Genomic DNA, 27,520 nt, shown 5'->3' with positions numbered 1-27,520 from the left:
TTACAGGCATGCACCACCATGTCCGGTTTCTAATTTCATGGGTTTTTTTTTTTTTTTTTTTGGTACCAAAGACTGTGAACTCAGTACCTTGCGCTTTCGAGGCAGGTGCCGGAACCACTGAGCTAGATCCCCAGCCGTTTTGTGTTAAAATTTTAAGATAGGGTCTTGCAGGCTTCGGATTTAGCTCAGTGGTTCCGCCGCCTGCCTCGCCAAGAGCAAGGTCCTGAGTTCTATCCCCGATACCAAAACAAAACAAAACAAAAAAACCCCCACAAAGATACAGTCTTGCTATAAATTCCAGGCTCACCAGGCCTGGTGGCACACATCTGTAATCCCAGCATTGGGGAGGCTGAGGCAGGAGGATCACTGTGAGTTTGAGGCCAGCCTGAACTAATAGCAAGACCCTATCTCAAAAAACAAAAACAAGGGCCGGGGATTTAGCTTGGTGGTTTTGCCGCCTGCTGCACAAGCACAAGGACCTGAGTTTCATCCCCAGTACCAAAAAAAAAAAGTCCAGGCTAGCCTTGAACTCCAAGCAATAATTTTGCTTCAGCCTCCTAAATGATGAGATTACAGGTGTGTGCCACCAAATCTGGCTATGTCTTGTTTTTTTTTTCCCCTGGTTTTCTGAGATAGGGTCTTACTATGTAGTTCAGGATGGCCTTGAACTATGTAGCCCAGGCTGGCCTCAAACTTACAGTGATCTTCCTGCCTTGGCCTCCCAAGGGCTGGGTTTACAGTTGTGTGCCACCATGCCTGGCAAGTTTTTTTTTTTGGTACCAGGGATTGAACTCTGGTCCTTGCACTTGTGAGGCAGGCAGTGGAACCACTGAGCTAAATGCCCAGCCCCAATTAAGTCTTGACTGTGGTCTTCCTCCCAGAGCAAAATGCTCTGAAGATGTCCCTGTCCTAAACCCCAGACCCTGTCTGTGTTGCTTGCCGTAGCAAACTATGACCCAGACCCTGAGGAGGGGAGATGGCCTGACAGTGACATTGGCTGGTCCAGCCCCAGGCTCCTGGTTACGGGGGGGGACTTGGACCAACCACAACACACCCCAAACACAACTCGGGGTGGCCCTCAGTTGCCCTATAGTTCACACCTGCAGACTCCCAGGCTCCCTAACCCATACAAGCCAGGCCTCATCAAGCCCTGCTCACAAGCACAGTATAGGCCATGTCTGGGCTCCAGATCTTCCCTGGCACATCCAGGGAAGAGGAAGCACAGGTGAGATGACGGAGAAAGAAGGACACGATGTGGGTTTCTAATCCAAACGCACTTGTCTTTATTCAAACCAGGGTCAAACTGGTCAATGGGAAGTGCCCCGAAGCCACATGCCCAAGGGAGGTGGCCTTCCAGCAAGGCCTCGCCTACTGCGCGGGGTCCATGCCACCTCAATGTCAGCACTGCTACATGGGCCAGGTGGCTGGTAGGGCGCAACCTGCCCCACTGATGCCACCGGGCAGCCAGCTGACAAAAGCAAGGAATAAACAAAAAACAAAAACACACTCAGTAGATTTCTTCTTTAGCTCCCAGAGTTTCTGGACCAACAAGTCCCAACCCCCAAGCCAGGAGTGAGGGGACCAAAAATGCCCCCACCCCCACCAGTGCCAACCAAACCCTGTTTTAAATTAAAAAATAAGCCAGTATACATTGTAGAAAATTTCTCTTAAAAATCTCACAATTTGTAAATGTATATTTTTTAACATAAAAGTTTACAATATACGGTAAAACAAAAGGCTCAGGAAAATAAATCTCAAAAAAAAGGAAGGAAAAGAAACCTGAAGTCTTGAATTAAAGCTGAAGACATTTTTTTAAACCCTGTTGTTGAACCAGTGACTTTTTTTTTATTGTGCTGATGGGTCAGAGAAAGAAACGTATTTAAAAACTGCAGTCCAGACACCCACAGCCGCCTCCAGGCCTCCGCCCTCCCCCCACCCCCAGGTTGAGTCACTATTTTTTCCGACAAGTTTGATTGTCACGAGTTCACAAGTTTCGAATCCTGCGCTCAGCGGTGCGGACGTTCAATTGGTGCCACCCTAGCGTCGGTAGGGGTGGAATCCTTGCACATTATGGTTCTGACCTCGTCCGAAGCCACTGCCACCGGCGGGGGGGCCCCCTGAGCCAGGAACAGAGGGACCCCCATAGGAGGGGGGCTGCTGGCTGGGGTCGGAGAAGCCCTGTCCAAAGCCACTCAAGTCCTGCCCGTAACCTGCTGGGGAGAGAGCACTGTGAGCTCTGGGCCACGATGGCCCACGTGCCCGTTAGCTCTGCCCTTGGGCGGCAGCCTGGACTTGACTCAAGACGTGTGAGGGCCCCACAGGGCAGGAGGGCACCAAGAACCCAGCTGGCTGGGGCCACTTGTAGAGAGATAAATCAGGGAGTTTCATCTTTAAACCCTCATGGGCAGGACCCACACAGAAGGAAGAGAGGCTTCCCGATCCTTCACAGGCCACGTGATCCGCTGTCCTCCCGAGGCTCTCAGGTAAGGTGAGTGAAGCGCCTGGCTTTTCAACACACCGTCCAGCTGCCACAGAGACCCAACCCAGGGCATCTATAAAATTTGCTCTCACTCGCATGTGCATTTTCCATGCCCATGGGGTAGACATAGCCTGCACCTGTAGCCTGCACCTCTAGAGTGGCATGGGTGCATCTCTGGGCTGGGCACCAGAGCCTACGTGGTGTGCCCTGTGGGATCTCAAATCAGCAGCCAGCTTGGTGGGTTAATAACGGGGCTTGGGGAACATGGCTGACCAACCAGTGCCACAGAGACAATATGCACTGGGCAGGTCCTCTGTCCCTAAATAAGACCCAGACACCCACACCGCCAATCTCAGGGGTGGAAAACGCTCCTGGGAAAGGGAGCCATCTTCAAAAAAACCATCTTCATGTGGACGGCTTGGACTCTGCTCTACCAGGAGGCCTGCCCAGGCTCTGGGCTCCCAATTGGGGGACTAGTGGACACGGCCCTGGACACTCCTGGAGCCAGCAGAGATCCTGAGGGCACTGCCATTATCCATCCCGCCTGAGGTGCCGAGGATGCCGCTTCCAGGGTGCAGGCGATGGGAGGACAGTGGAGAGAGAGGCAGCTGCTCAGCCTGACCCTAGAGTAAGCAAGGAATAGGCCCAGGCCTGGCAAGAGACAAGACCCAGGCAACCACAGGAGTCAGAAGCAGGCCCTACATGGGTGCCTGGCTCCCTGCAGCCACAGCACCCAGGCCTATGCAGTGGCAAAGTCAAGCCCAGTGTGGTGCACACACCTCAGGACTCTAAAATGGCAAGCTCTAGCAAGCTGGCCTGGGCAACATATCAAAATTAAAAAATAAGCCAGGTATGGTGGTATACACCTGTTATCCCAGCACTTGGGAAAGGCAGGAGGATCATCATGAGTTCGAGGCCAGCCTGGGCTACATAGTGAGTTCAAGGCCAACTGAACTACACAGTGAGACCCTGTTTCAAAAAAACCAATCAAGGGGGCCGGGGATTTAGCTCAGTGGTTTCACCGCCTGCTGCACAAGCACAAGGACCCAAGTTCGATCTCCGGTACCAAAAAAAACAACAACAAAAAAACAATCAAGGGGCTGGGAATTTAGCTCAGTGGTTCCGCTGCCTGCCTCACAAGCACAAGGACCCTAGTTCGATCCCCGGTACCAGAAAAACCCAAAACAAACCAAAAAACCCCCAATCAATCAATATTAAAAAAAAATAAAAGGGCTGAGGATTTATTTAGCTCAGTGCAGAGGCCCTGGATTCTCTCTCAAATACCCCAAGCAAAAAAACCAACTTCAGGGCCTGGGATTTAGCTCAGTGGTTCCACCGCCTGCCTCGCTAGCAGAAGGTCCTGAACTCGATCCCCGATACCAAAAAAAAAACCAACTCCAGAAAAAAAAAAAAAAGCCAAACCCAAAAACCAATGTAGGGAATGATAGGACCATCCATCCACCCAAGCTGACCAGCACAGTCTCTCAGGGCTGAGGTCGGCCAGCTTGCGACAGGCAGTGACCCTCTTGGACCCTATCTATGCCAAGTGTCCCCAGGTTCCCCAAGGAGCCAGCAGTGTGCAGAGCCCCTGCAATGAAGCCCCTGCATCTGTCCTGAATGAGGCAGGCCCTGGTACTGGGTTCTAGGCAAGGCAAGACTGACAGACATGCAGAGATGGGGCTGCCCTGACTCAGACTCCCCTGAAACCCTCACCCTCAGGGCACATCCAAGTAGCATGCACACGGTGACAAGCTGCCTCCAGCCCCAAGCCCACCCCGATGCCTGTTGCCCAGCGAGGGCTACTATAGCCTTCCTCCCACAGGGAACTATTGGTGCCAGAAACCAAAATGACCAAGAGAAGAGTGCCTGGGGCCCTGCCCTGACCAAGAGTCTCAATCAAGCACACAGGAAGGCTTCGAGTCCTGAGAGTGACTGCAGAATCCACCTCCCACAGCCCAGCCTCAGGCTCCCAAACCTGCAGGCCCAGCGACTTCCCAGGAGTGGCGGGCCACACGGGAGGCTGAAGGCACTCACCATACTGACTGTAGGGGAAGTCCGGCTGGGCTGTCGGGGGCTTGCTCATATCTGGGGTGGCCTGAGATGGAGGGGGCGGGAAAGCCAGAGGTGCTGCCCCAGGAGTGGCAGGTGGAGGAGGGACCCCAGGAGGGGCAAACTGATCAGGTGGTGGGGGTGGAGGCCCGTAGCCAAAACCTGCAAACACAGGAGAGCAGAACACAAGGTGTGGTGTGCAGCCAGGTCCGAGAGGATTTCCACCTAGAATCTGCAGGAGACCCACTCTCCTGGGCCCATCCCAGACAGACAGTAGCCATAGGATGCAATGCTGAACAGTACTGAAGCAGGGAGGAATTCCATCGCAAGACATCCTTTAGAAATGACAGAAAGCTCCCGCCCCACACAACATAAACACAACTGCAGGAAGATGAGGCACCTGAGCACTCTGCAAGACAAAGACTGAGCAGAATGAGCTGACAGCCTTAGGTTCTGAGGGATCATGTCTTGTTACACATAAACGGGAGACCTTTTCCCAAGTGGTAGACCGCAGAACTGAAGTTCCCAGTTCGGGCCCTGGCCACAAATGGCCTCTGAAGACCCAAATGTGACCAGTCCTAATTGTGATTTGCCTTAAGTGTGTGACACACCCTGGATATAAAAAGAAGACTGCATAGGGCCAGGGATTTAGCTCAGTGGTTCCGGCACCTGCCGCGCAAGTGCAAGGTCCCGAGTTCCAGTCCCCGGTACCAAAAAAAAAAGACTGCACAACATCCACACTAATTCCATCCTGAGCCACCTGCCTCTCGGCCACATTGTGTAATGTGGTATAAGGTGTAAGGTGAGTCTCCTGTTTCTCTTTACCTTTGAAATGGGCACCAGGAAACCCACAGACATTTGCATGGGCCTGTGTCCCCACACCTGCAGGACATAAGGAAAGCACTCTAACATTCTGAACATGGTGGCAGATTTTAATCCAGATCCCCAGTAAGAAAAGTATATGGGAAGGGCTTGGGATTTAGCTCAGTGGCACCGAGCCTGTCTTGCAAGCTCAAGGTCCTCAGTTCGAACCCTAGTACTGCCAAAAAAAAAAAAAAAAATATGGGAAGTTAGTCAAGAGCTCCAGTTTCAGCTGGCCATAGTGGTACATGCCTGTAATCCCAGTACTTGGGAGGCTACGGCAGGAGGATTGCCACAAGTTCAAGGCCAGCCTGGACTACATAGTGAGACTTTGTCTCAAAAAACCAAAAAAAAAAAAAAAAAAAAAAAAAAAACCCAAACCCAAAAATAGGGCCAGGGATTTACCTCAGTGGTACCGTGCCTGTGTCACAAGCGCAAGGTCCTGAGTTCAATCCCCAGTACCAAAACAAAACCCAAAAATAAGCTAGGCACAATGGTCCACGCCTGTAATCCCAGCACTCAGGAGGCTGAAACATGAAGATCACCATAAATTTGAGGCCAGCCTGAACTACGTAGGGAGACTTTGTCTCAAAAAAGAAAAGAGCTGAGGTTTCACCCCCACAAACAATCCTCACATGCAGTTAAAGAACAAGGCATGATGTCCAGATCCTGTCTCCAGGGAATGCAGCCAAGGGAGATCAGCCCTGTAGGACTGTGAACACCTTGGGCATAAGGGCCAAAGGCATCAGAAGCTGTGCGCTCTAACCCCACACTGAACATTCAGGCCAAGGACAGGGGGCCCAGGTAGCCCTGACAAAGCCATGTGATGCACAGACCTGGCCCATACCTACAGCCCAGTCACTATGGCAAGAGCAGGCAAAGGCTGAAGGAAACTTACTGAACTGCGGTGGGGCACCATAGCCCTGTGGGAAGCCCTGAGGAGGGGGAAAGCCGCCAGGAGGGGTGGACACGATGTAGGAGGCAAACGGAGGGGGCGGTGGGGGGGCTCCTCTCCCTGCAGGGGGCGGTCCGTAGCCACCTGGAACACAGCACAAGGTGAGTGGCAGAGCGTGAGACACACCTGGCCTGGGCTGCTAGGGGCCTGGTTGCTCCCTTCTTCCTTAGCATAGGAAGTGGAAGGATACCACCACCTCCAGGACACTGTCTACCACCAACAGGGTTCCCAACCGAAGGCAGGGCCGGATGGAGCTCTGCCAGCAGCCTACGGATTGTAGCAATCTGTTCTTCCCCTTTCTCTATAAACAAGGACTCACCAATTGCCTGTCCTGCTGGCACCCACATTCCTAGATGAGAAAACAGAAGAGAAGAGTTGGTGCCAGGTCCCCGGTACTCAGTGCTAAGGAGCCATAGCCACAGGCTGAGGCTGACCCCTGATCCCTCTTGAGGCTCAGGGACACAGGTGGCCTAGGCCTCAGGGTGGCAGCACTGGCCAGAACCTGTCTTGTAGATAAAGCCCTCCCTGAACACTGGCAGAGTGTACCTGGAAGCATCTCCCACTCAGTAGGCACTGTTTGCTGACTGGGGACAAGGGGGACAGCCTAGTTCCAAAGGAGGACACCAATGCCTCCCAACTCCTAAGAACCGGGAACACAGGGACAAGTGCTCATGACCTGCAATGGCTGGGCATAGAAAATGGTTTGGCAGGCTGCTGGGGGTGAGTGGTAAGCATGTGTGAGGCCAGAGCTCCCTTTCCAGAACCAACACACACAACACAAAAATGGCTTGCTATTCAGACAGCTCAGACTCATTTTCACTGTTGGGGGTGTTCCCCTGAGAAACCCAAAGGTCAGACAGACCTATATCAGAGGTGAGGGGGTACCCATAGACATAGGGACCTGGACAAGATGTACACCCGGAACCCAGGCTTGGCGAGCACAGGCCTGGGCAGCCAGGCACTCACTGCAATATCCACCACTCACTCAGTGTCAGGCAGACCGCTTGGCAGAGGTAACAGCAAATGTAAGATCCAAACCCACCAGGTCCTCACAGTCCCCTGGAGGCGCTGCCCACCATGCCTGTGCTGTGGGCAGCAGAGGGAAGAATTTTCCATGCCAAATGAACCACATCTGACCTCTGACCATGCACTCAGACCGGCAAGAGCCGCTCCTGCAGCTCTTTTTGACAGCAACCTGCTGCCCAGATTGCAGGCAGCACTGAAGCCAGTTAGTCCCACTATTGAGAGCCATGGAGACACCGGTACCTTCGGGAGCCAGGACAGTGGCCAGGCCCTCCTCCACCTGCACCCACTAAACTACTGTACCAAGGCCCAGGTCCAGGAACCCTGGTCCTCCTGGCCAGGAAAGACAAGAGCCCTGACTGCCTTACCTTGTGGGCCGTATCCTTGTTGCCACGTGGGTGGGGGCTGGCCTGCCCAGCCATTGGCAGCACTGGGCACAACACGGCTCCCCCATTGGCTGGCGCCCGGCTGCCCTGGTGCTTGGCTCTTGCTGTCTCGAGGTTCAGCCCGTTTAACTTCCACCTAAACAAACCGAGCTGAGGTTTAGGGAGCAGCTTCAGCCTAGTGCCCCTTCCCTTAGACACACCCTCAGTAACTTACAACTACACTTAGCATCTTACAACTTAAGACTAAGTACTTAACTATAAACCTTATTTAGGCCAGTACTTTTTTTTCTTAAAATTTTTTTTTGCTCTTTAATTTTTTTGCTTAAAAAAATGTTTCTCAGGTACAACAGATACAAGTGTAAGACACCTGCGCCCCACCGCTGTGGGCAGCAGCAGGAGCCAAGAACCCTCAGAGGTCTGCGCTGCACTGGGTCTCGCCCAAGTTAAGGCAGCAGTCCCCTCCTTCAGCAGCCTCTTGAAAACAAGGGACACAAGGGACCAGCACCTCCCCAGCCTCACCCCCATTAGACCACTCAGAGCCCAACACCCTGTACTTTAGCGCATACCTGAGAAACACAGTTGATTTTGACTTAGATTTTATTTAAAATGTCTAATGGAAGATAAAGACTTACCTTCCCAGGCTAACGCTTAAAGAATCTCAATTAACTCAAAGGAATGTCAGAGGGAATGGATGTGATAAGAGAATCTTACATTACATCTAACAAAAAAAGTAAACAAACATGCAATAAAATGGACATTTGAATCAGTAAGCAATCTTCATACTGTGTTAGCGGCAAGAACCCAGACTCCCTGCATGGCCAAGGCCTTAGCTTTTGAGGATGGAGGGGCAGGAACGGGTAGGGACGGGTCTGACTGTGCCTGACCTACTTATTCTGAGCGCAGGGCAAACCCTGCCTTTCTGCCTCCTTTCAAATATGAACAGACTGACAATAACAAAAGGACCCCCAGTTCCAGGGATGCCTCAGCTTGGAGGATTCTGCATCTTTCTTATTTCTATGGTAAATTTTAATAAGAATAAAGATTCCACCTGGAGTAATCCTTGGGGTCTCAGACTGGAGAGGGAGGCAGTATGCATTCAGAATTGCTTTGGTTCCGCCTGTTCAAGAACAAACAGGAAGCCTGGCAGAGGCACAAAGTCCCCCACCTGCCGACACCCCAAGGACACTCTGTATGATGGGAACAGAATCCTGTTAGCTCAGGGTAATGCAACAGCAGGACCAAGGGACCCGTTTCAAAAGACTCAAATTAATGAGTCTTCACATACTCCTTAGGGGAATTTGGTTCCTGCTTACAAAGCAAAGCAGCCCTTGTAATCTCAAAATAATTCTTTTACCCTTTCTTAGCACACACAGGATAGTCACCTGGTACCACAGGGGACCTGAGCCCTTTATAAGCAGAAACCCCCACTGAGGGTCCAGTGGTGACTAGTGAAGGTCAGCCAGCAATGGGCAGGCCACACTCCCAAGGGTCTGTCTAGCAGACACACACACACACACACACACACACACACACACACACTCACCCACCCACCCCACCCCCATTACCTCAGCCAGGTCAGTCATGGCTGGGGAGTAACCAGGGGAAGGAAGCGCCCAGGGACAGAGCACGGATGTGCACTATACAGCCCTTTCTGCTTCACACAGCAAGGCCAAGCTTTCTCCAAATTTCCAATGTCACAGGACCTTTGAATAATGCAGGCAGCATCCTTTGAACTTAGTTCACAGCTGCTGGTCTCTAGCAATCTGCATGCTAATTTCAAGCTGAAATCTTCAAGCAATGTCAGAAAAGGTTTGATTCCTGCTCAGGGCCAAAAGGAAGTCATGAAGTCTTCAAGGGATGCTAGGTCACCCATATGCAGGAAAAGATCACACCGGCTTTCTGCTGCTACCCAAGAGTCTAGTAAAGAGACACCAGGCAGCAGACCACTGGGCAAGGGGCCCCATAGCCATGGTCATGGCTTCCTCTGTGGCATAAACCCTAATGAGCCAGAGCTGCGCAGCAGTGAAGCCCTATCAGACCCCCACTGAGGCGGCTCAGCACCATCTACAATACTGAGTGGACTTTATGAGGGCCACAAAGCAGTCCTGCTCAGATGGGGCCCTGAGCCTTAGCTGCAGGGTCCCATGGGGCACTCCCTCACGCTGACTCCTCAGGAACCCCACCCTTGAGAGCCCTGCATCCTATCGCTGCTCAGCTCTGTGGCAGCAACACAGTATGAAGATCAAACAACCAGAGGTCACTTGACTGCACGGTGGTTAAGTACTATCGAGAGCATGTGGCTGGTCCCGGAGTTTCACAGTAAGTGACCCAATTTAGAAAACCAATCCTTCATGATGTTTTTGCATTTCTCTGTTTTAAGCGGAACCTCAGTTCTTAGAGGCCCTTGCTCATCACATTACAAGTCGCCATTACACAAAGGGGATGGGGCAGACATCTGAAGGAGTGGTCGCTGAAACCAAGCCTGAGGCAACGCTGCGATCTCACTGGAGGCCAGCCCCATGCCCAGCCCCACTCCAATCCCCAGGCCACCAGGGAAGGGTTCCAGGAGTGCCAGCCCACTGGGGAAAGAAGGGACCCCCAGCCCCAAGGCAGAACCAGGCCCAATCTCACACAGCTGGGACCACAGGGTGAACTTGTCTGACCCTCTGTCTAAGGAATTTTCCTTTCCAGTGAAATCCCTAAGTTGCCTAAGACTTGGTTTGGTCTTAAGGTAAAATAAAACTACAACTACACACTTTTTTGCCCATGATGTCGTGAAAATGCATGTTGACAGCCTGGTCCACTGATTGTTCGTCCTCGAAAGTAATAAATCCAAAACCTAGCCAACGACGAAGAGTGAATCAAGGTAGCAGGGTGTTGTGACACAAAACAGGATGATGAACAGTATTAGGGACGGACCAAGGGATCAACCCAGGGTTTCAGCTAAGCCTATGTGAACATGCTGCAGCCTGGCTGGGGCTCCTGCCCAAGAGCTGCTGACTCAATAGTGGCTAGATGGTGATGTCCACACTCCCCTACTCAGGCCACTGAGGTTTCCACCCGGGCCTAACAGTGGACCCGGGAGCTGGGTCAGAGGCTCATGTGGGACCGGAGGCCACATCTTAGGAGGCCTCCATGACAATAAAGTGTTCTGGTACATCAAAGGCCTGCGCTGCAACACTGCCCTGGATCTTGCCTGTGGGGACAAGGGCAAATGACCCCTGCAAGAGGGGGCAACATCAAGAGTCATCTTAGTCAGGATGTGTGCATGGGTGTAGCTCTGCTTCTCTGAAAACCCAGGTTCTCCCCCTTGGCTTGCAATTTGCTTTGCAGCTAGTGCTGACAGCAGCCATATATCATTCTAAAGCGTTAACCAAGTACAGTTTCTACCACGGAGTGCCTCGCTAAGCTTATCCAACACTGTTGGGTAAGCCCGCGGAGTCCTACCAGAGTGATATACGTATGTTTATATGTATATATATATATATATATATAAAATAAGTAAATAAACAAATAAAACACAAAGATACAGGCCACAACGGGGTTCAGCAGGTCAAATTCTGCTGTCAGCAGCAAGAGCAAGAGGCACCATGTAATTAAAAAAGAAAATTTTAAAGGAAAAAAAAAATTTAGCATTTCCCAAACACAAGAAAGTGGCAGTATAAACGAAGTTTAGTTGGTCTGGGGTGACTGCAGCCGCCCAGCTAATGGGGCGTGTCTCGTCCTGCATGGGAGGCAGTCCAATGCACACTAGCACCTCCCGATGGCCCAGTACTTGGGCACAAAGAAGTGGGCAGCATCTGGCTGCCCAAAGACCTCAGAACAAAGACGGACGAGGGAAGAGCTGGGAAGAGCTGAAAGCAGGGCTGAAACAGGGTGACACCTGTGCTAGAGGCAGGGGTACAGGGTGCGCTACAAAGCATCACAGCAGAGGGACAGCACAATGGAGGCCACTGTACATGGGACAGAGGCACAAGGTGGTAGCCACAGGCTACAGGTAGGGAGTAGGGTCAGAGCAGGTAAGGGGGCCCCAGGAAGGAGCAGCCTGTTGACAGGGCTTCTCAAGCTGATGAAATGGGGTGCTGGGGCTCCAGCCAGCAAGCACCAGGTAGAAAAATTGGAAGCAAAACTGTGGGCAGGAAAAGGATAGAAGTAGGGAAGAAAGGGCAGCTCAGGAGTCTGAGGTGACAAAGATTCCCAGGGAAGGAACCAGGGCTCACAGCCTTCTGATCTGTTCTGTGCACATGCTGTACCTGAACATGACTATGCACACGCACGTGCAGATGTGGCACAGGACAGGAGAGGAGGGAGAGTGGAACCATGAAGGTGAAGCACATGGAAGGAGACAAAGGCTGGGAGGGATAAAACCTGAGACCAGAGGAGTGTGAGGTGAGCAGAGGCAGCAGGCTGGAGCGAGCGTGAGTCAATTGGGTGGGGCCGCCGAGAGGTGCGAGTTTTCACACACGATACTGTCTACGGTGGAGATACAAGTGGGGGTCCCACAGACAGGGACACATCCACTATTTTAAAGTCAATCAAGACGCAGAAAGGAAAAGGGGAAGGAGACAGATCCGTCTTACAAGATCCAGAGAAACCAAGAAGAGCGCATGCTGTCTGGGAGGACCCAAGATCTGCCCTCTGCTATGGGTTACCCTTTCTGGTCCTGACGGCTGAGGTCAGGGAACATGGATCCACATCCCTGCCCCAAAACTCTCTATGGCAGCTTCTGCCATCACTCCACCACCATGGACTCTGCAAAACTAACTATATCCAGTCCCACCCACACGAGGGTAGCTGAGAGAGCAGGCAGACATCTGTGCCTGGCCACAGGGAGACCAGGGGCACTCAAGAGCAGCCCTCGGCTTCCGCACACTGAGGTTTCACAAGATCGGAGGCAGTATTTGGAACACAACATAGGTGATGACAACATGTGAGAAGTTGACATTTTCTCAAACAGCAGGAGTGTCTGAAGCCACAGGGCTGGCTCGGTCCGGGAACAGTGCAAGAGGCGGTGGGTCGTGGGGAAGAAGCCCGGGGCGGGCTGTCTAGAACGATCTGTCAAGAGGCAGCAGCGGGACAGAAACACACTGAAACTTCGTTTACACCCCACTGGAGCAAAGCCGCTCCCTCCTCTGACTGCGGGACGGGCCTGTACCTGTGTGATATAATTTAGCACCTGGAGAAGAGAAATCTAAAAAGATATCGTTAATCACAAACAATTCACAGAGAAAAAGAAAAACAGCTTACTTAACATTACTGTATTTTACTATCAGACACTTAAGTACATCACTAAGTATGTATGTCTACGTTAAATTAAGACTAAGACTTAACGGCTTAATCACACGAAGTGAGAAATACATTCCTTAACCATGGAGTAAGAGGATGGAGTTCAAATGGCAAACTATTCTCCAGCATGGCGGGCGCATGCTGTGGGCCAAGGGGCTGCCTCTGCTGACCTGGGGCACAGGGGGCACATGAAGGGCCGTGTGACTTGGCACCACTGCACAGACCTCATGCCGCCAGGTCTGTGTGTATGGCTGGCTCAAAAGCAGCTGATGAACCAAAAACTGGGCAGCAACAAACAGCAGCAGCCACAAAAAAAGGGGAGGAAAGTGGGCACTGTAACCTCCGGCCCAAACCAGTGTGGATGTGTGGGGCAGGAAGTGTGGATGGTGCAGAACCCAAGGGGGTGCCTCTCCCCACCACCTGGCCCCTCTGACCTAAGGAGAAAAAAAAAAAAAAAACAAGGGAGGGGAAGAAAAAGGCATGGGATGGAGCAAGGAAAGCTCAGGTTCCAAGCTGAGTCAGGCAGGTGCAGCTGAGGTGCAAGCGGGACCGGCCACGCTGGCAAGGACAAGAACAACACGGCGCAGGAAGCTCACGGTCTGTGGAACCACACTCTTCCAGGAGACGTGTGAAAACGGAACCATGTAGGAATTCATGTCTGGCTGTAAAAACTTCACAAGGACGAGCCAAAAACAATGTGACATCTGACCTGGGCAAGCAGACGGGCCGAACGGGGCTGCGCAGGTAGCCTAGGTTTTGGCAGCTTGTCTCCAATTCGACCTCACTGAGCAATGCCCTACAGCGACCTCCTAGCCTGGGTCTGGGGTGAGATAGTTTGCCATCTGAGGGGGAAGGGGCACAGGTCAGGACAAACAAGATCTGTCGTTACCTCGAGGCCTCTGCTTCTCTGCGTCATAGATCATGACCACTTCGGTGACCTGGAAGGAGAGGGTGGAATGAGGCCTGGATGTTGCATGGGGGCAAATGCCAAGGGTATATCTCATTCCAGCAGGAGCCAGAGCTGAGGGACAAATGCTGGGGACACTATGCTTGAGCCTGAAAAGTTCCAAGGCAAATGCTGCCTCTATAGGCCTCAAGTTTGAGAAGAGGCGGGAGCCCAGTGCTCACAGGGTGCATATAGCCAACCCTGACCATGGGTTTGCTAAAGGTGGTCAAGGGACCATGATCCTGGCTGCATGTCCTAGCAGGGGACAGGAAACAGAGGACCCCAAAGGTACCCTTCTGCTCACACTCAAGGGAAGGGAGACATGGATAGAAAGAGCATGTTCAGCTCTCTCACAAAAGCTGTGGGGCTCCAGGACAATGGTAGCAGCTTCTGGTCAGCTGCAGCCTGGTGCTCTGCCCCTCATCCCTTGCTTGCTCTGCCCACCGCCCCTCTCCCCTGGCCCACACCTGCAGCACCCTCTGGTACACCTGACAGACGCAAGCCGCACCCAGAGCTGGCAGGGCAGTCCTCAGAGGGCCAGGTGAGAGTGTCCTCCTTCAGGTGATAGTATGGCCCCAGCTCACACTCTTGCTGACACCAAGCCCCAGTAATAGCTGAGCCCAGGCTCCTCACTGTCCACACCACAGGGTGCCGAGTTCTTCCCTGTGTGACTCTTATGAGTCTAAATCCCTCCAGATTCTACAGGATCCCAGCCTTTTCCAGAAAACAAAACACACTCAGCAGGAGTTTTGCCAACACATCCAGCAGGAAGCAGGTCTAATGGCCTGCAACACTGGGGGCCTGGTGGACAGGTGAGCTCCCTTCCAGGCTATGGACCACTCTGCTGATGCATGGACAAGGAAAAGCAACACACCCACAGGCATCAGAGAGGGAAGACACTAACTCAAGTGCACAGGAAGGCTGGGCTCATGGACCTGGTCTAAGATAATCCCTCCAACAACAGAGGGACCACACAGCTTCGCAGGCACAGCTGGTTCAGTTCCATAGCCAGGCCGAACCAGCATCTCACCACAAACCACTCTGCTGCTTCACAACATGGTGGTTACAAGGGAACTACAGGGCCATCTACGAGACCACCTGCCTAACTTCTACTTGCTTGAAAAGCCACAGAAATATTTTGCTGGGCTCTAAAATGGTCACCAAGGGGGAAGGATGGGGTGCAGGGTGTTGGGAACATCAGAGAGCTCCCAGTGCCCAGGAATGTGCACTGTGCCTTCAGGCTCCATGAGGCCAAGGGGAGGCACTGTGACTGGCCAGTGCCACTGGCATCTCAAAGAACTCACCACTCCGAATTTCTTGAAGTATTCCCTGAGCTCTGTCTCACCACAGTTGTGAGGAATTCCACCAACAAAGATCTTGTTTGATTTACTGCTATCACTCCTGGGTCCTTTCTGCTGTGTTGAGAAGGAGAAGAGATTAGCAGTGCACAGGGAGACTTCAGGGCTTCCCACTGGCTAGGTGATAACTTCTTTGCCTTGGTTTACAAGTCAGCTAAAGGCCAGACCAAAACATTCCAGGAACCTGGTAAGTCCAAAGAGCAGCCTATAACACTGAGCTGTACTGACCCACTTCTCTGCAGACCTAAGGAGACAGGGATCTACGTCATTTTCGCAAAGTTGTATTTCAAGTCCACACACAGCACACCACACATCTTGCCTCAATTATTCTGAACCACAACTCCCACAAAATGTCAGAGCTCCTTGAGTTGGGTACAGATGATATGCCTGCAGTTCCAGCTACTTGGAAGGCTGAGGCAAGAGGATCACTTGAGCCCAGGAGTTCGAGGCCAGCCTAGGCAGCACAGCAAGACTCCACACCGTTCTGTAATTCGAGGCTAAGGATTTTAGAAGGGTAAGAAAAAGATGGCTTCAAGAATTAGGGCTGGCCAAGAGAAGCCAGGTCCTAGGAAGACATTTTTGAGCTGGTCACACAGAGGACCACAGAGAGTTTAGGCAGTTAAAGAGTCTGGCAGGACATCAGTCTTGCTCCATCTCTCTGACCCAGGTCCCAGGTGCCCCTTAACCCACCCTGCTCCTAACCATTCCTTTGTTTTCCATTTTCTTTTTTTTTTTGGTACCGGGGATTGAACTCGGGACCTTGCACTGGCAAGGCAGGTGGCAGAACCACTGAGCTAAATCTCTGGCCTTCCTTTGTTTTCTATACAAGGACTGTATGTCTTACTTGGTTATCACCATGACTGCAGTGATAGTTTCGCAGGTGCACACATGGGTCAAAAGCCAACAAGCTGGGCAGTTTATTATATGTCTGTCACATCTCACTGGTGACAGGAAGATGAAGAGACTTAGCTAATAGCCAGATAGGACATGACCTCAACTGCCCTGCAGTCTGCAAAGGAAGGCCATAAGATAGAGATATCTGTGAAACCATTCTGGAGATGTGAGGAAGGACCAGACATATGATGCTTTTACTGTAATGATGGTGGGCTTGGGTTCTGACTTTGGGAAGGTACCCCAACTAGTTAGGACTGGTATCTGTATAGAGAGATGGGCATAAATACGTAAGAGATATTGGCAAAATGTTAACCAATGAATCTAGTGCAGTATTTAGGTATTTGCTATATTAGTCTCCCAATTTTTCTGTACTTCAAAAATTTCTTATCAAAAAATGTCAGAAAGCCAGGCATGGTGGCACATGCCTGTCATCCCATACTTTGGGAGGCCAAGGCAGGACAACTGAAAGTTCAAGCCAAACCTGGGCAACTTAGTGAGAGTCTTGTCTCAAAATAAGCAATTTTTTAAAAGGACTGGGAATGTAGCTCAGTGTGAAGGCCATGGGTTCAATTCCCAGGACTGGACAAATAAAACAAAACAAAACCCAACCCTGGTCAGAAAACACCACATGAAGAGGCTACTCAGACCTTACCCATCCTTCCTTTGGCCGTGTCCGCTCTGGCTGCATCCCCCGAGGTGTGCATGGCTTTGGGTCAATCTGTAGAAGTTTCAAAGCAGCCCATGGTGAATATAGGCTATTTTCTCTAAAAGAAATTGTCCACAACAGCAGACATTTCCTCAACAAACTGGATCACTACTGTGCTTAATACACCCATCCAATACCAGTGGTCCGTGCAACCCTTTCAACCAACCCCCACATGAAAACAGTCTCTATAACATTAAAGTTCAATGACGGGGGCCGGGGATGTAGCTCAGTGCCACCGCACCTGCCTTGCAAGTGCAAGGTGCTGAGTTTGATCCCCAGTACCAAAAAAAAGTTCAATGACAGAGTTATGCTGAAAGACAGGGCAGGGGAGCATGAGGCAACACACTTACATTCCGGCCGTCCAAGGTGTGTGGTCTGCTGGCCAGCACTGTTCCCACACAGTTCGGGTCTTTAAATTTGACAAACCCAAAACCACGAGACTGGTTGGTTGTTTTATCTTTCATAATAACACAGTCTACAACTTCTCCATACTGGGAAAAGTAGCTGCGCAGAGTCTCTGCTCAGAGATTAGGAACAAAAACACAGACCAGAACATTAAGCATATGTCTCATGGCTGGAGTGTCACACTCGTCCACATCCCAGCACACACACATTTATTCGCTCTCTCTTTCACCTCATCCACTTTACCTGAAAAGGTTTGAAATGACCCACATGTCACCTGGCTTAGCAACTAATGCGGAAGGGTGTCAGGGGACATGGGAGTGGACCAAGGGAATTTCACAGAGATGCATTATGTCCTCTAAATTAGCAAGGGACTAACGATCATAGCCATGGCAAATGGTTACGTAAGTTCTACCTTCATGGGAGACAGGACAGCAAATGTAACTGCTTCACAGGGCAACCTGTAATCCAGGACACTGACCTCACTACACACTCTGCCCTACTGGATTCAGAGCACCCTCTACTCCACAGGGGACAGTTCTGCCTCAGAGCTCATGGTCTAAAACTTTTCCTGGTCTGACAGTAAAGATCAGGACCAAGTTAACAGTTTCAAAGCAAACATGCAGTACCTCTCTGATCCATCAGTTCCCAGACATAGTCCCAATCCCAGAAACCAACACAATACCCAGTGCTTCGACAGATCCAAGAGGGTCACAAGAGACCAGACTCCAGGCCTGGCCCACCTACCTTGAGTCGTGCTCCAATCAAGACCACCCACGAAGAGCTTCCTGCAATTCACAGAAAACATTCAGGATCAACTCCGGTTCCCTCAGAAGCACCCAATCCCACCACCCAAGACTGTCTTTCAAACACAGAAGGAATGCACACAAATATGCTCATTTACGTCCCCTCTGGAGCTCACAGCAATGGGACACTGGCCTTGTCCACATTGCTCAGATAGGGAAAATGATTCCACCGCCACAGGAGAATGACCTGTCCTAAAGCCCACACCACCTCCACCAAAGGAAGAAAGCTGTCTCTGCAACATGGACCAGCACTGACTGTCTCCAAGTAGAGCTCATGCTTTCCTTCTGACCACTGCAAATGTTTAATAACCAAGCCTAGCATTGGGGCTGGGGATTTAGCTTAGTGGTGCTGCCACTTGCCTCACAAGGGCAAGGTCCCAAAGTTCGATGCCTGGTACCAAAAAAAAAGAAGCCTAGTCTTAGGATCATAAACCACAGGCCACAGGCCTGCATTCTCAGCTACAGGAAGCTGAGGCAGGAGGACTTAAAGTTCAAGGCCAGGGTTGGCAATGTAGCTCAAACACACAAACACTGGGTAAAGTACTTGCCCAGTGTATATGAGGACCTGGCTTCCACCCACTGCACCACAAAGGAAAAAAGAAATCAATCACCCACAGTAAAGCATAGGAAGAGCAGATCCCAAGACACCAGTCCCTACAGCTTGAGAGAGGGTAGGAAAGAGCCGCAGCTACTGACCCTGTGCTCATGAACAAAGTCCCCAAAAGCCCAGCCTCCGAGCCCACATTCCCATCCCAGGACAGCCTCAACAGCCTTTTCAGACAGATCCCCTGGGTCCCGCATCATGAGGAATCTCATATCCCAGGGCCCAGCTTTCCTACTTCTTAGGAGCTGTCCGGACCAGGGCAAATAAAATGGCCAGGAGTAGTGCCCTGTGGGCTTTGGTTGGGCCATGCCCATCAGGGACTGTGTTTACCTTGCGTCACCTGTGCCATCTACTTAGCAAAGCTGAGACACACAGTGGACTTTGGGACTCATCCCCCGAAAGGAACCTCAGATGTCATTCAAGATTCATCAAGCCCTGGGGCAGACCCAATGGACCAGGAGGCAGGAGAAAGTGGCTCCACCCAGCCGCAACTTTCCTGTCCTATCTGCTTACTCTGAGAGGGGACAAGTCGCTCAGCTGAGCACCAACTCGAATATCACCCTCCCAAGTGGACTGTCAGGAGGAGATCAGAGCACCCTCTGGGCTCAGAGACACCACCCATGACACAAGAAACCCCTAGCCTGGCTGGAAACGCCAGATCTCTACATCCCCTGTCCCCAAGAGTCAACCACACCACAATGGGCTTTGAGACAAAGGAGCCTTCCCCCAGTGCTCAGCAACTGAGGGAGCTTACAACCAAAGGACAGCTTCTCCTACAGCTCTGCCAGCTATCCTGGAGACCTCTGCCAGGTGGTTGGGGAGCCTGTCACTGTTTGTGATCATGAGCCCATTAAGCCAGTCTCATTGTCAGCCCTTAGCAAAAGTGCCTGCCACAGCAAATTGTCAGAAGGTTTATTTATTTATTTATTTATTTAGGTACCAGGGATTGAACTCAGAACCTTGCACTTGCGAGGAAGACGGCAGAACCACTAAGCTAAATCCCCAACCCCAGGAAGGTTAATTTAAATTTAGTGTGAAAAACAATTTTCCCACCACCAGAAAGGCACCCCATTGCCATCTTCAGTGTGGATAACCACCCCTCCTTCACTTCATTCTCCTGACAGGAGGCTCAGAAAGGTAGGGACCCAGAGCCACTCAGGCTCTTAGGGACAGATCTGCAGAGACATGCTCCAGGGGAAACTTGCTGAGCAAGCAGCAGCAGGAGGCTCAGGTTTAGGCCTCATTAAGTTAAAACCAAGGATCTCCTACGCACCCTTCAGAGCTGGGCCAGCGAGTGCTCAGGTCAGACCCAGCAACCCAGGAGGAGCAGAGCCTCTGTGAGCCTCACTGCCCACTAGCCCAGTACCAGTGACACCCGTGGGAGTTGAGGAGACATCCACTGAAACCAAAACAAGAAGCACCACACTTCCCTGAGAAATACTAGCCTCCATTTAGCATGGCTTCTAAACAAAACAGGGAGGTGGTGAGCAGGTGTCCCTCCTCCAAGCAACTTAATCCAGCCACAGCCATGGCTGGGAGGAAGGAGCTGGTCAGACCAGTCTAAATTCCAGGCCTCATTTAAATTGCAAAAACTGCGAATTAAGGGGGAAAGCGTGGAAATGTCATTATGGGCCCAATTGAAAGAAGTGGAATAAGCTTGCAGATGGACTGGTAATGTGATCTTCTGCTCTACTTCTAGATTTTGCTTCTTGTGCCATGTTCACTTAAGAGCATGTCTTTGTTCTCAGAAATAGTGCACACCGTAGGGTCCACGGAAAGGGGCACCGGGTCTCTGGCTTGTGCCCAACACATCTCAAGGAAGATAATGGTGTGTGTGGTGGTGGGGGGGCAGCCACGCAGATGGCCTTGGTGGAGTACCACAGGAATCCTTGTTTTCCCATGTTCACAGTTTTTCTGTAAGTTGGAAGTTACACACAACTTTAAGTTGTGAAAATTTTCGTTACTGAGGTAATGACAGAATTCCAGCTTCTTCTCAAACACTTCTTCACTCATGAAATCTGACAGATAGCAAGGGGTACGGGTGTGAGTTCCACACCCCTGTTCTGAGGGGAGCAAATGCCAGCCTCGAGCCAGTGTTCGAGGTTTCACAGGCCACTCCTGCCAGAAGGTGGGACTAGCACACTTTCCCAGGGCTACATACAGAAGGTTCCAGAAGGTGTTGGGAGGCAGTTTCACCTCCTCAGCTGCAAGGTCCATCTCTAGTGCCCAGGCAAAGTTCCAACCTCCAAGCCCCTGGCCACTCCCCCACCAAGGACAAGTGAAGCCACGGAAGAGGACCAGAGTCCCAGAGGTCCCACCAACCAGGACTTGCTCACCGAGGCCCGTCACCTGGCTCTTATCTCACATCCCTGGTGCCGTCTGGAGTTAAGGCGTGAATTGGACACTTCAACACTCCACTGTGCAAATGATGGATTAGCACAAAGCTCTGCTCCCAGCCTCTGTACACAGGCCTAGGACAGGGTCATTACACAATGATGGCACCTCTGAAGCAGAAAGCCCAGAGAATCTGTCCTGCCCCTGCCCCACCTGTCCTGAAAAATGTGTTCTTGGGTGTACAAGAACAGTGCCCGGGCCTCAGATCCAACGAGGAGTTGTGTGGCTCTGTGGCCTAGGACCTGCGCAGCTTGACTATCATAGAAACCTGTTTGTGGAGGGCTCCCTGTTTCTCTCTGCGCTTGAGAGTAACCACAGGGCATTGATGCCTGACAGTAAGCCCTAGAGGGCTTCCCAGGCTGTTGGTGGCCTCTGTCCAGTGAGAAGTCTTGCAACCTTTGCCTCCCTGGAGTGCTGCAGGTAGGGCCCCCAAGCCAACAGAGTCCACCACAGCCACTGCTCTTTTATGGACTTAGCTCACAGGGCAAAAGGCAGGGAATAGACTAAGCTTGACTTTTGTCATGAATTTTTTTTTTTCTTCTTGAGAACATAAATAGGCAGGGCCTTTCAGCCTCTCTCTGGCTCTGGTTTAACTACTATCACCCAGAGATCTTCCTCACTCTGCCCACCCAGGCAGTCCAGGGTCCTTCTGGCCAAACCTCAGTCCCTAAGCATTTGTCAATAAGGGGCCTCTTTCCTGAAAGTACTGCTCACAACTCTCAGGGTGACTGACACTGACAAAAGTGACACAACCCGTGTCACTTTTGAAAGGAACAGTGGTGTCACAGGACTGAGCCTAGATGGAAAAAAAGAAATCCCCAAAGCTTTAGTCTGGGAGGAGCACAGCAAGCCTAACATTCTCTGTGCTGGGACAGCAAGGGCCTGGGACTCCCCAGTCTGGCTTATCCAACTCCCTGGATGACCTGGGCACATCCCCTGAACCGCTGAGCCTCAGTCTTCATGGCAAGGGAAAGGGTTACCATCAAGACCACAGCGCCTTAAAAAAAGTGGGGGGCAGCACTGAGGTGCTCCCTTTCCAGGGAGCAGCTGACTCTAGCACTATGTCTGACTTCAAACCATCAAAACCAAAGGAAGGCAAGGAGCACGGTCCAACTTCATGGCCAGTTTTACAGGACTCAGACACAGGAAATAAGTCCTTAAACCACAAGGAGCAGGGGATTTAGCTCAGTGGTTCTGGTGCCTGCCTCACAAGCACAAGGTCCCAAGTTCTATCCCCGGTACCAAACAAAAAAAACCCCCAAAATAAAAATAAAATAAAAAATAGAAAAAAAAACCCCACAAGGAGCAAACATAGGCACACACTAGAACCAGGCCATGGAGAGCAATGACTGCTCACTTTGGCAGGACACACACCCCTGATAGACACAGGCAAACAGAGAAAGTCAGTAAACCCCTGCACAGGGACAGCTCATGATGTGGAAAGTGAAGAAAGAGCAAAGATGTTCCCCAACTATGGCTCTCATTTAGAGCAAGCCCCCAACCCTGGGCATGCTCCTGGCATGGAGTGGGTAGAGGTCAAGGACACTGCTCAGGACAACCCTAGAGGATGGCCCTGCCCCAGTGCCCACAGGGAGATTTTCCTCAGAGTATTGCAAAACTACAACAACACAAGAGTACCAAAGTAAAGTACTGTCCTCTTCCCCCAATCCCAGCCTCCTCCTGGAATCAGGGCCTCCTCTGCCTTGCTCTCTATCCTGAAACAGGGACTAATACCCGCACCCTCTCTACTCCAGATGCAGGTGGAGACCAACTCCAGGGTGTCTGCTTCCAAAACTGTTTCCAAATCCACTGCAGGACCTTAGGCCCATGTCTGCAGACCACCCCACCACATGTGGGTCTGAGGGTGACCCCAGAGTTCTTATGTTAGTTCGCTCAGGAATTCTGTCACAACAGCAGACTCTGACAACCACTTTGGCAGCCACCCATCCCGGCTGCCCAGCTGCAGGTTGGACACCACAGGGGTCCAATACCACATTTCTATGACTTCTGCTTTCTGTGACTGCCCTTTGTGACTCTTTCTTCAAAGATGCCTGGTGTCCCTATATTACATTCCCCTGGGTAATATAGACAGTGCTGCATGTACCAGATACAGTAAAATTGTCCACAAGCTCCCCCGTCCCATGACACAGCCTGCTCCCTTGGAGGTGAGCAGGACAAAGTGACCTGGGCCCCCTGAGGTGACCCAAGGTAAGCTTGTCTATGTGTAACACAAGAATGAGTACCCAACACCAGGGAGCATCACATCAGGCACCAAGCAGCTGCTCACCAGAGGCCTTAGAACTTGGTAGAGTATGCCTGGGAGGGACCTACACTGAGACCAAGGTGAAGTGCCCAAGCTAAGGCAGGCACAACAGGCCCACACCTTCCTGCTCATCAGCCTCTGAGCCCCCACACCTCTACTTCTCGCCTAGTACTGGCATCATCTTTAACGGCCTCTTCCAGCAGTCTCCAACTACCCCAACTCAGGCCAACTCCAAATCCAAGATGCAGACAGCACCAACAAACTCAGGATGCCTCTTCCCCAACCCCTTCTGCTCTCCCACCAGGCCACTCACTGACTTTTAGGATCTTCCTTCAAAGGTGCAAACCCTAAAGTGGAGCTCACTGGTAGGATGACCCAGCCCACCTTCCTGGTAGCAATCCTGGACATCCACAACTTTCCTGGGACACAGAGCCTGGGACTGAGCCCTGCCCATACCATAGTCCACCCCACTTCACTTCCTTTTTATTTATTTTTTGGTACTGGACATTAAACTTGGGACCTTGCTCTTGCAAGGCATGCGCTGGAACCACTGAGCTAAATCCTGGCCCCTTGCTTCCTTTTTGAAGGGCAGGGACAGACACTGGCCTTCTGTCTGTGTCTAGAAGAGGGACAGCTTCTCCTGCCCACCATGCCCTGGGGGAGGGTCTCACAGAGGGCAGCAGGAGTGAGGAGGCCCAAGGTCCTCAGGGGAGTATGTGTCCCAGAGACCCCTGAGATCATTAAATCCCAGTTCCAGCCTGCCAGCCACTTAACTATGAAGAGTGGCCTCAATCCGAGCACAAAATTCTCGTCACCTTCACCACACTCAGAAGCTGTGGTCTCTTCACAGGAAACTGCAGGGACTCATCATCAGAGGATGAGGGTCACAACCACTGTACTGACATTTAGGGCAAATTCGCAGAGCATGAGTGGATCTTAGATTTCCCACATAAGGTGGAAACAAATCTACATCAGGTGGGTGCTTGTTGGCAAGACGTCTACTCATAAGGCAGTAGAAACTTCTGGGTTATCAGTATTCAGAACTTTAAGGCTTGGGGGTATAGCTCAGTAGTAGAACACCAGCATGCATGAAGTACTGGGTTCCATCCCCTGCACCACAAAAAGGGGAAAATAATAGAACTTTGAAACTTGACCCATCTAGGTAGATGTGACAGGTGGAAGAAAACACAGCCACCATAAAGTCCTTCATGGCTTTCCAAGTGCCCTAGTCTCTACAGGGCTGCAGTGAACCCTCAAGGTCCAGGCACCTCTCTGCACGGCTTGGTAGTGCCAAGAGCAGGGATAAGCTGTCAGGTGCAAGGGCTCAAGCTAGTCAGCGCCTTGAACCCAGGAACTCCCTCCCTCCCCTTAAGCTAAATAAGGTCTGCGCTCTCCCAGGGAAGGAGGGAGGGCACCTCATACTCTTGGCAGCAGAAACTGGTCTTCCTGGACATGAGAGCCGAGCACAACAGCCATCAATCCCAGGACCACTGCAGAGGGTTCATTCTCCCAGGCTCCCACCTTTAACCCAAAATGCTGGGACTTGTCACCCACTCAGCACACACAACTTAGCCAATGAGTGCTGGGTGCAACGCGCGCTCCAACCAGGCTGGGAATCAAGCAAGCCCTGTTGTCCCAGATCTCTACAGGAAGATGCTGTAGCCTGGGGACCCCCACAAGCACTTTACTTCCAAATGGGCAGTGGAGCAGACCTGGCCCAAGGAAGCACCTGTTTCCTCACCAAATGGAGCACTAAATCTAAAGCTGAGGCACTGAGAAATTCACACAAGATCTGGAAGAAACCCAGCTAAGCCCTTGTTCCAGCCTCTTCCTGGAAGAATTTGACAGTCAAAGCACAGGATGCTGCAGTTGCTGGTGCAGCTGCTGGCAAGGGGATGGAGGCAGCCCGTGGCCCTGCGTAGAATGAGGTCTCCCGCCCTGTGGGACTCTCTTCCCTTTGTATTTAGGCTGGGCTGGCATTAGGCAAGACTGTAATTATAGGGGAGACTTAGGGGCACAAGCCTCCCCTCCTCCAGGCTGCTCAAGGGGAAAGCCCTGGGCCTTGGTGCACACAGCCACTAGGCTAGGCACAGCGGGGCTCCACCACCAAAACAAGCCTCAGGACTTGGGCCCTGCGGGGGAGAGGGGGGTGCGATTACCCTTGTCCCTAACACTCCGGGGGTGGCGGGGTGCCCCGTACCCCGCAGCCGGAGGCGGGAGAAGCTGAACGGATGCAGAACTCGAATCCACAACCGGCCTCGCCACGTGCACCAACTCGCCGAGTTCCGGCGCCGGCTGGGGGCGCCCGGGCTTCTAAGACACCATTCATGGTCCTCATCCGCGGAAAAAGTAGGGAGGCGCCGGCAGCGACTCCCGCATGGGGTCCTTCAGACAGCTCAGCTCCTTTTTTAGGGACCCCGGACTCCTGAGCGCCCGTTTGGGATTCCTCTGACCCCTACACTCCGAATTGCGTTCTTGAGACGCCCAGATTCTCGTCTGGTGTCCGCCAGACCCCTGGGATCCGCCTTGGGGTTCTGCTGACCCTGATGCTCTGACCTGAACTCTTAAGACGCTCAGAGTCTGGTTTGGGGTCCCCCTGGTTCCTACACTCTCACTTGGATTCTCAAGACGGCAGGGTTCGGTCAGGGGTCCGCCAACACCCTGTATGGGGTCCCTCAATCCCCTGGCTCCCATATGGGGGCCCCAGAGGGTCCCGGCCCCTGTATGGCGGCCAAAAGACCCAAAATTCCCGCTTGCGGGCCCTGCAGCCCCCCTCCCCCCAGCGCCGGGTCGAGGCGGGCCAGTGCCGCGCCCGTCCCCCCCCCAGCAGCGTGACCTTGACGGGGCGGCCCCCCGCCCGGCCTGGCCCGCCCCGGGGGCGGCGTCTCGGGCAGACGGTGGGGCGGGGGCGCGGGCTCCGGGCGGGCGGCACAGGCCGGCCCGCCAGTCCGTCCTCACCCGATCTCGTCAGCGCCTGAGTTATTCATGGCGGCGGCGACGGCGCTCGGCGTCCCCAGGCCTCCTGGCTCGCTTCCGCCTCCGGAAGGTCACCCGCTTCGTCGCCCTCCCCGCAGCCGCGGCCCGGATCTGCGCAACGGCGGCGGCGGCAGCGGCGGCGGCGGCGGCGGCGGCTGCAACCTCCTCCCCTCAGCGCCAACGGTCACCGCGCGTCCCCGTGCCGCCGCGCCGCCGCCCTGCGCATGCCCGGGCGCGCTCCCGCACGGGGCCTCCGGGGGCGGTACCAGGGGTGCGCCGCGCGTGCGTGCGTACGTGAGGTAGAGTTTACGCCAGCGTATTCTCTGTTGCTGTGAGGAACACTTTGCCCCTCCCCAACTCCCGGCGTGCCGCGCGTCACACTGGGAAATGGAGTTCCCGCGCCGACCCTGGCCAAGCTCCCGCGGCGGGAGGGGAGGGAGCGTGCGCAGACAGAGCCACGTGCACGTGTGCGGGTGCGTGTACGCCCAGCGTGGTCGGCTGGTAGGGTTTACGCATGCGCAGCCGCGCTTCCCTGTGAGTCCGCTCGGTCGCCGAGGGAGCGAGTAGGTTTCGCTGTGGTAAAGTCCAGCTCCTCAGTCCGTGCGCCGCATACGGCACCAGAGTATGTTGACGTGCTGAGCTGTGGGCCCTCTTCCTGTCCCCACTTCATAGATGATACCGACGGTCACAGTGCCTGAGTCACTTGCCCAAGGTCACTCAGGGATTGGGCTGGCATCAAAGCAAAAATTAACCAAACTGACTGGAAAAGGTAGTAAAGGTCCCCAAATACTATTACTATGGACAGCAAATATTGTTCTCCTTCTTTCGCTCCAGTGTCCCCTAATTCTAACCGGAGGATTTTGCCTCCCAAAACCACCGGGACACTTGGCAATGTCCGAGTTTGTTGTGGTCACATCTTTAAAGTGTCACAGCCTCAAATGGTTACAGACCAGGGAGGCTGCTGCACACCTGCCAGGCACAGGGAGGCCCAGACTGCACATCACCTTGCAAGTAGATCCCCTGCGTGGTCTTGCCCTCAGCCACCAAACCCACAGATAACCTGATAATTTACTCATCATCACACAATTACATTTAAATACATAGGAGGGGGGCTGGGAATTTAGCTCAGTGG

General features: G+C 52.5%; 1 protein-coding gene across 9 annotated transcripts; it reads right to left on the bottom strand.

Moving 5' to 3' along the window:
• Positions 1 to 1,259: 1,259 nt before the first annotated feature.
• Positions 1,260 to 26,617, bottom strand: Dazap1 (DAZ associated protein 1). Of its 9 annotated transcripts, none has more exons than XM_021244828.2 (12): positions 26,371 to 26,617; positions 18,093 to 18,133; positions 17,294 to 17,460; positions 16,890 to 16,955; positions 15,290 to 15,400; positions 13,929 to 13,977; positions 10,510 to 10,592; positions 7,736 to 7,889; positions 6,664 to 6,693; positions 6,288 to 6,428; positions 4,514 to 4,690; positions 1,260 to 3,130 (listed from the first exon to the last, which is right to left on the bottom strand). In XM_021244828.2, the coding sequence occupies exons 1-12, from the start codon at positions 26,397 to 26,399 to the stop codon at positions 2,910 to 2,912; spliced, it is 1,269 nt and encodes a 422-aa protein (XP_021100487.1). In that variant the 5' UTR covers positions 26,400 to 26,617; the 3' UTR covers positions 1,260 to 2,909. The 9 variants fall into 9 exon arrangements, with proteins under 9 accessions (XP_021100487.1, XP_004866009.1, XP_004866010.1 ...); XM_004865952.4 differs by having other exon boundaries at positions 1,260 to 2,213; XM_004865953.4 differs by having other exon boundaries at positions 1,260 to 2,210.
• Between the last annotated feature and the right edge of the window lie 903 nt (positions 26,618 to 27,520).

This window comes from Heterocephalus glaber, unplaced genomic scaffold, assembly GCF_053883595.1.
Source record: "Heterocephalus glaber isolate CG9 unplaced genomic scaffold, H.glaber_assembly_v1.0 deba00001760, whole genome shotgun sequence".
In the NCBI taxonomy this organism is placed as follows: domain Eukaryota; kingdom Metazoa; phylum Chordata; class Mammalia; order Rodentia; family Bathyergidae; genus Heterocephalus; species Heterocephalus glaber.
Note: the sequence above shows the minus strand (reverse complement) of the source record. Positions and strands in the feature narration are given on the sequence as shown.

Excerpts from the sequence above, each read along its gene's own strand:
- Dazap1 (XM_021244828.2), bottom strand. The coding sequence starts at position 26,399 with ATGAATAACTCAGGCGCTGACGAGATCGG. Across the intron at positions 18,134-26,370 it reads TCAGGCGCTGACGAGATCGG|GAAGCTCTTCGTGGGTGGTC; the intron begins GTGAGGACGGAC and ends TGTGAATTGCAG. Across the intron at positions 16,956-17,293 it reads ACACCTTGGACGGCCGGAAT|ATTGACCCAAAGCCATGCAC; the intron begins GTAAGTGTGTTG and ends AAACTTCTACAG.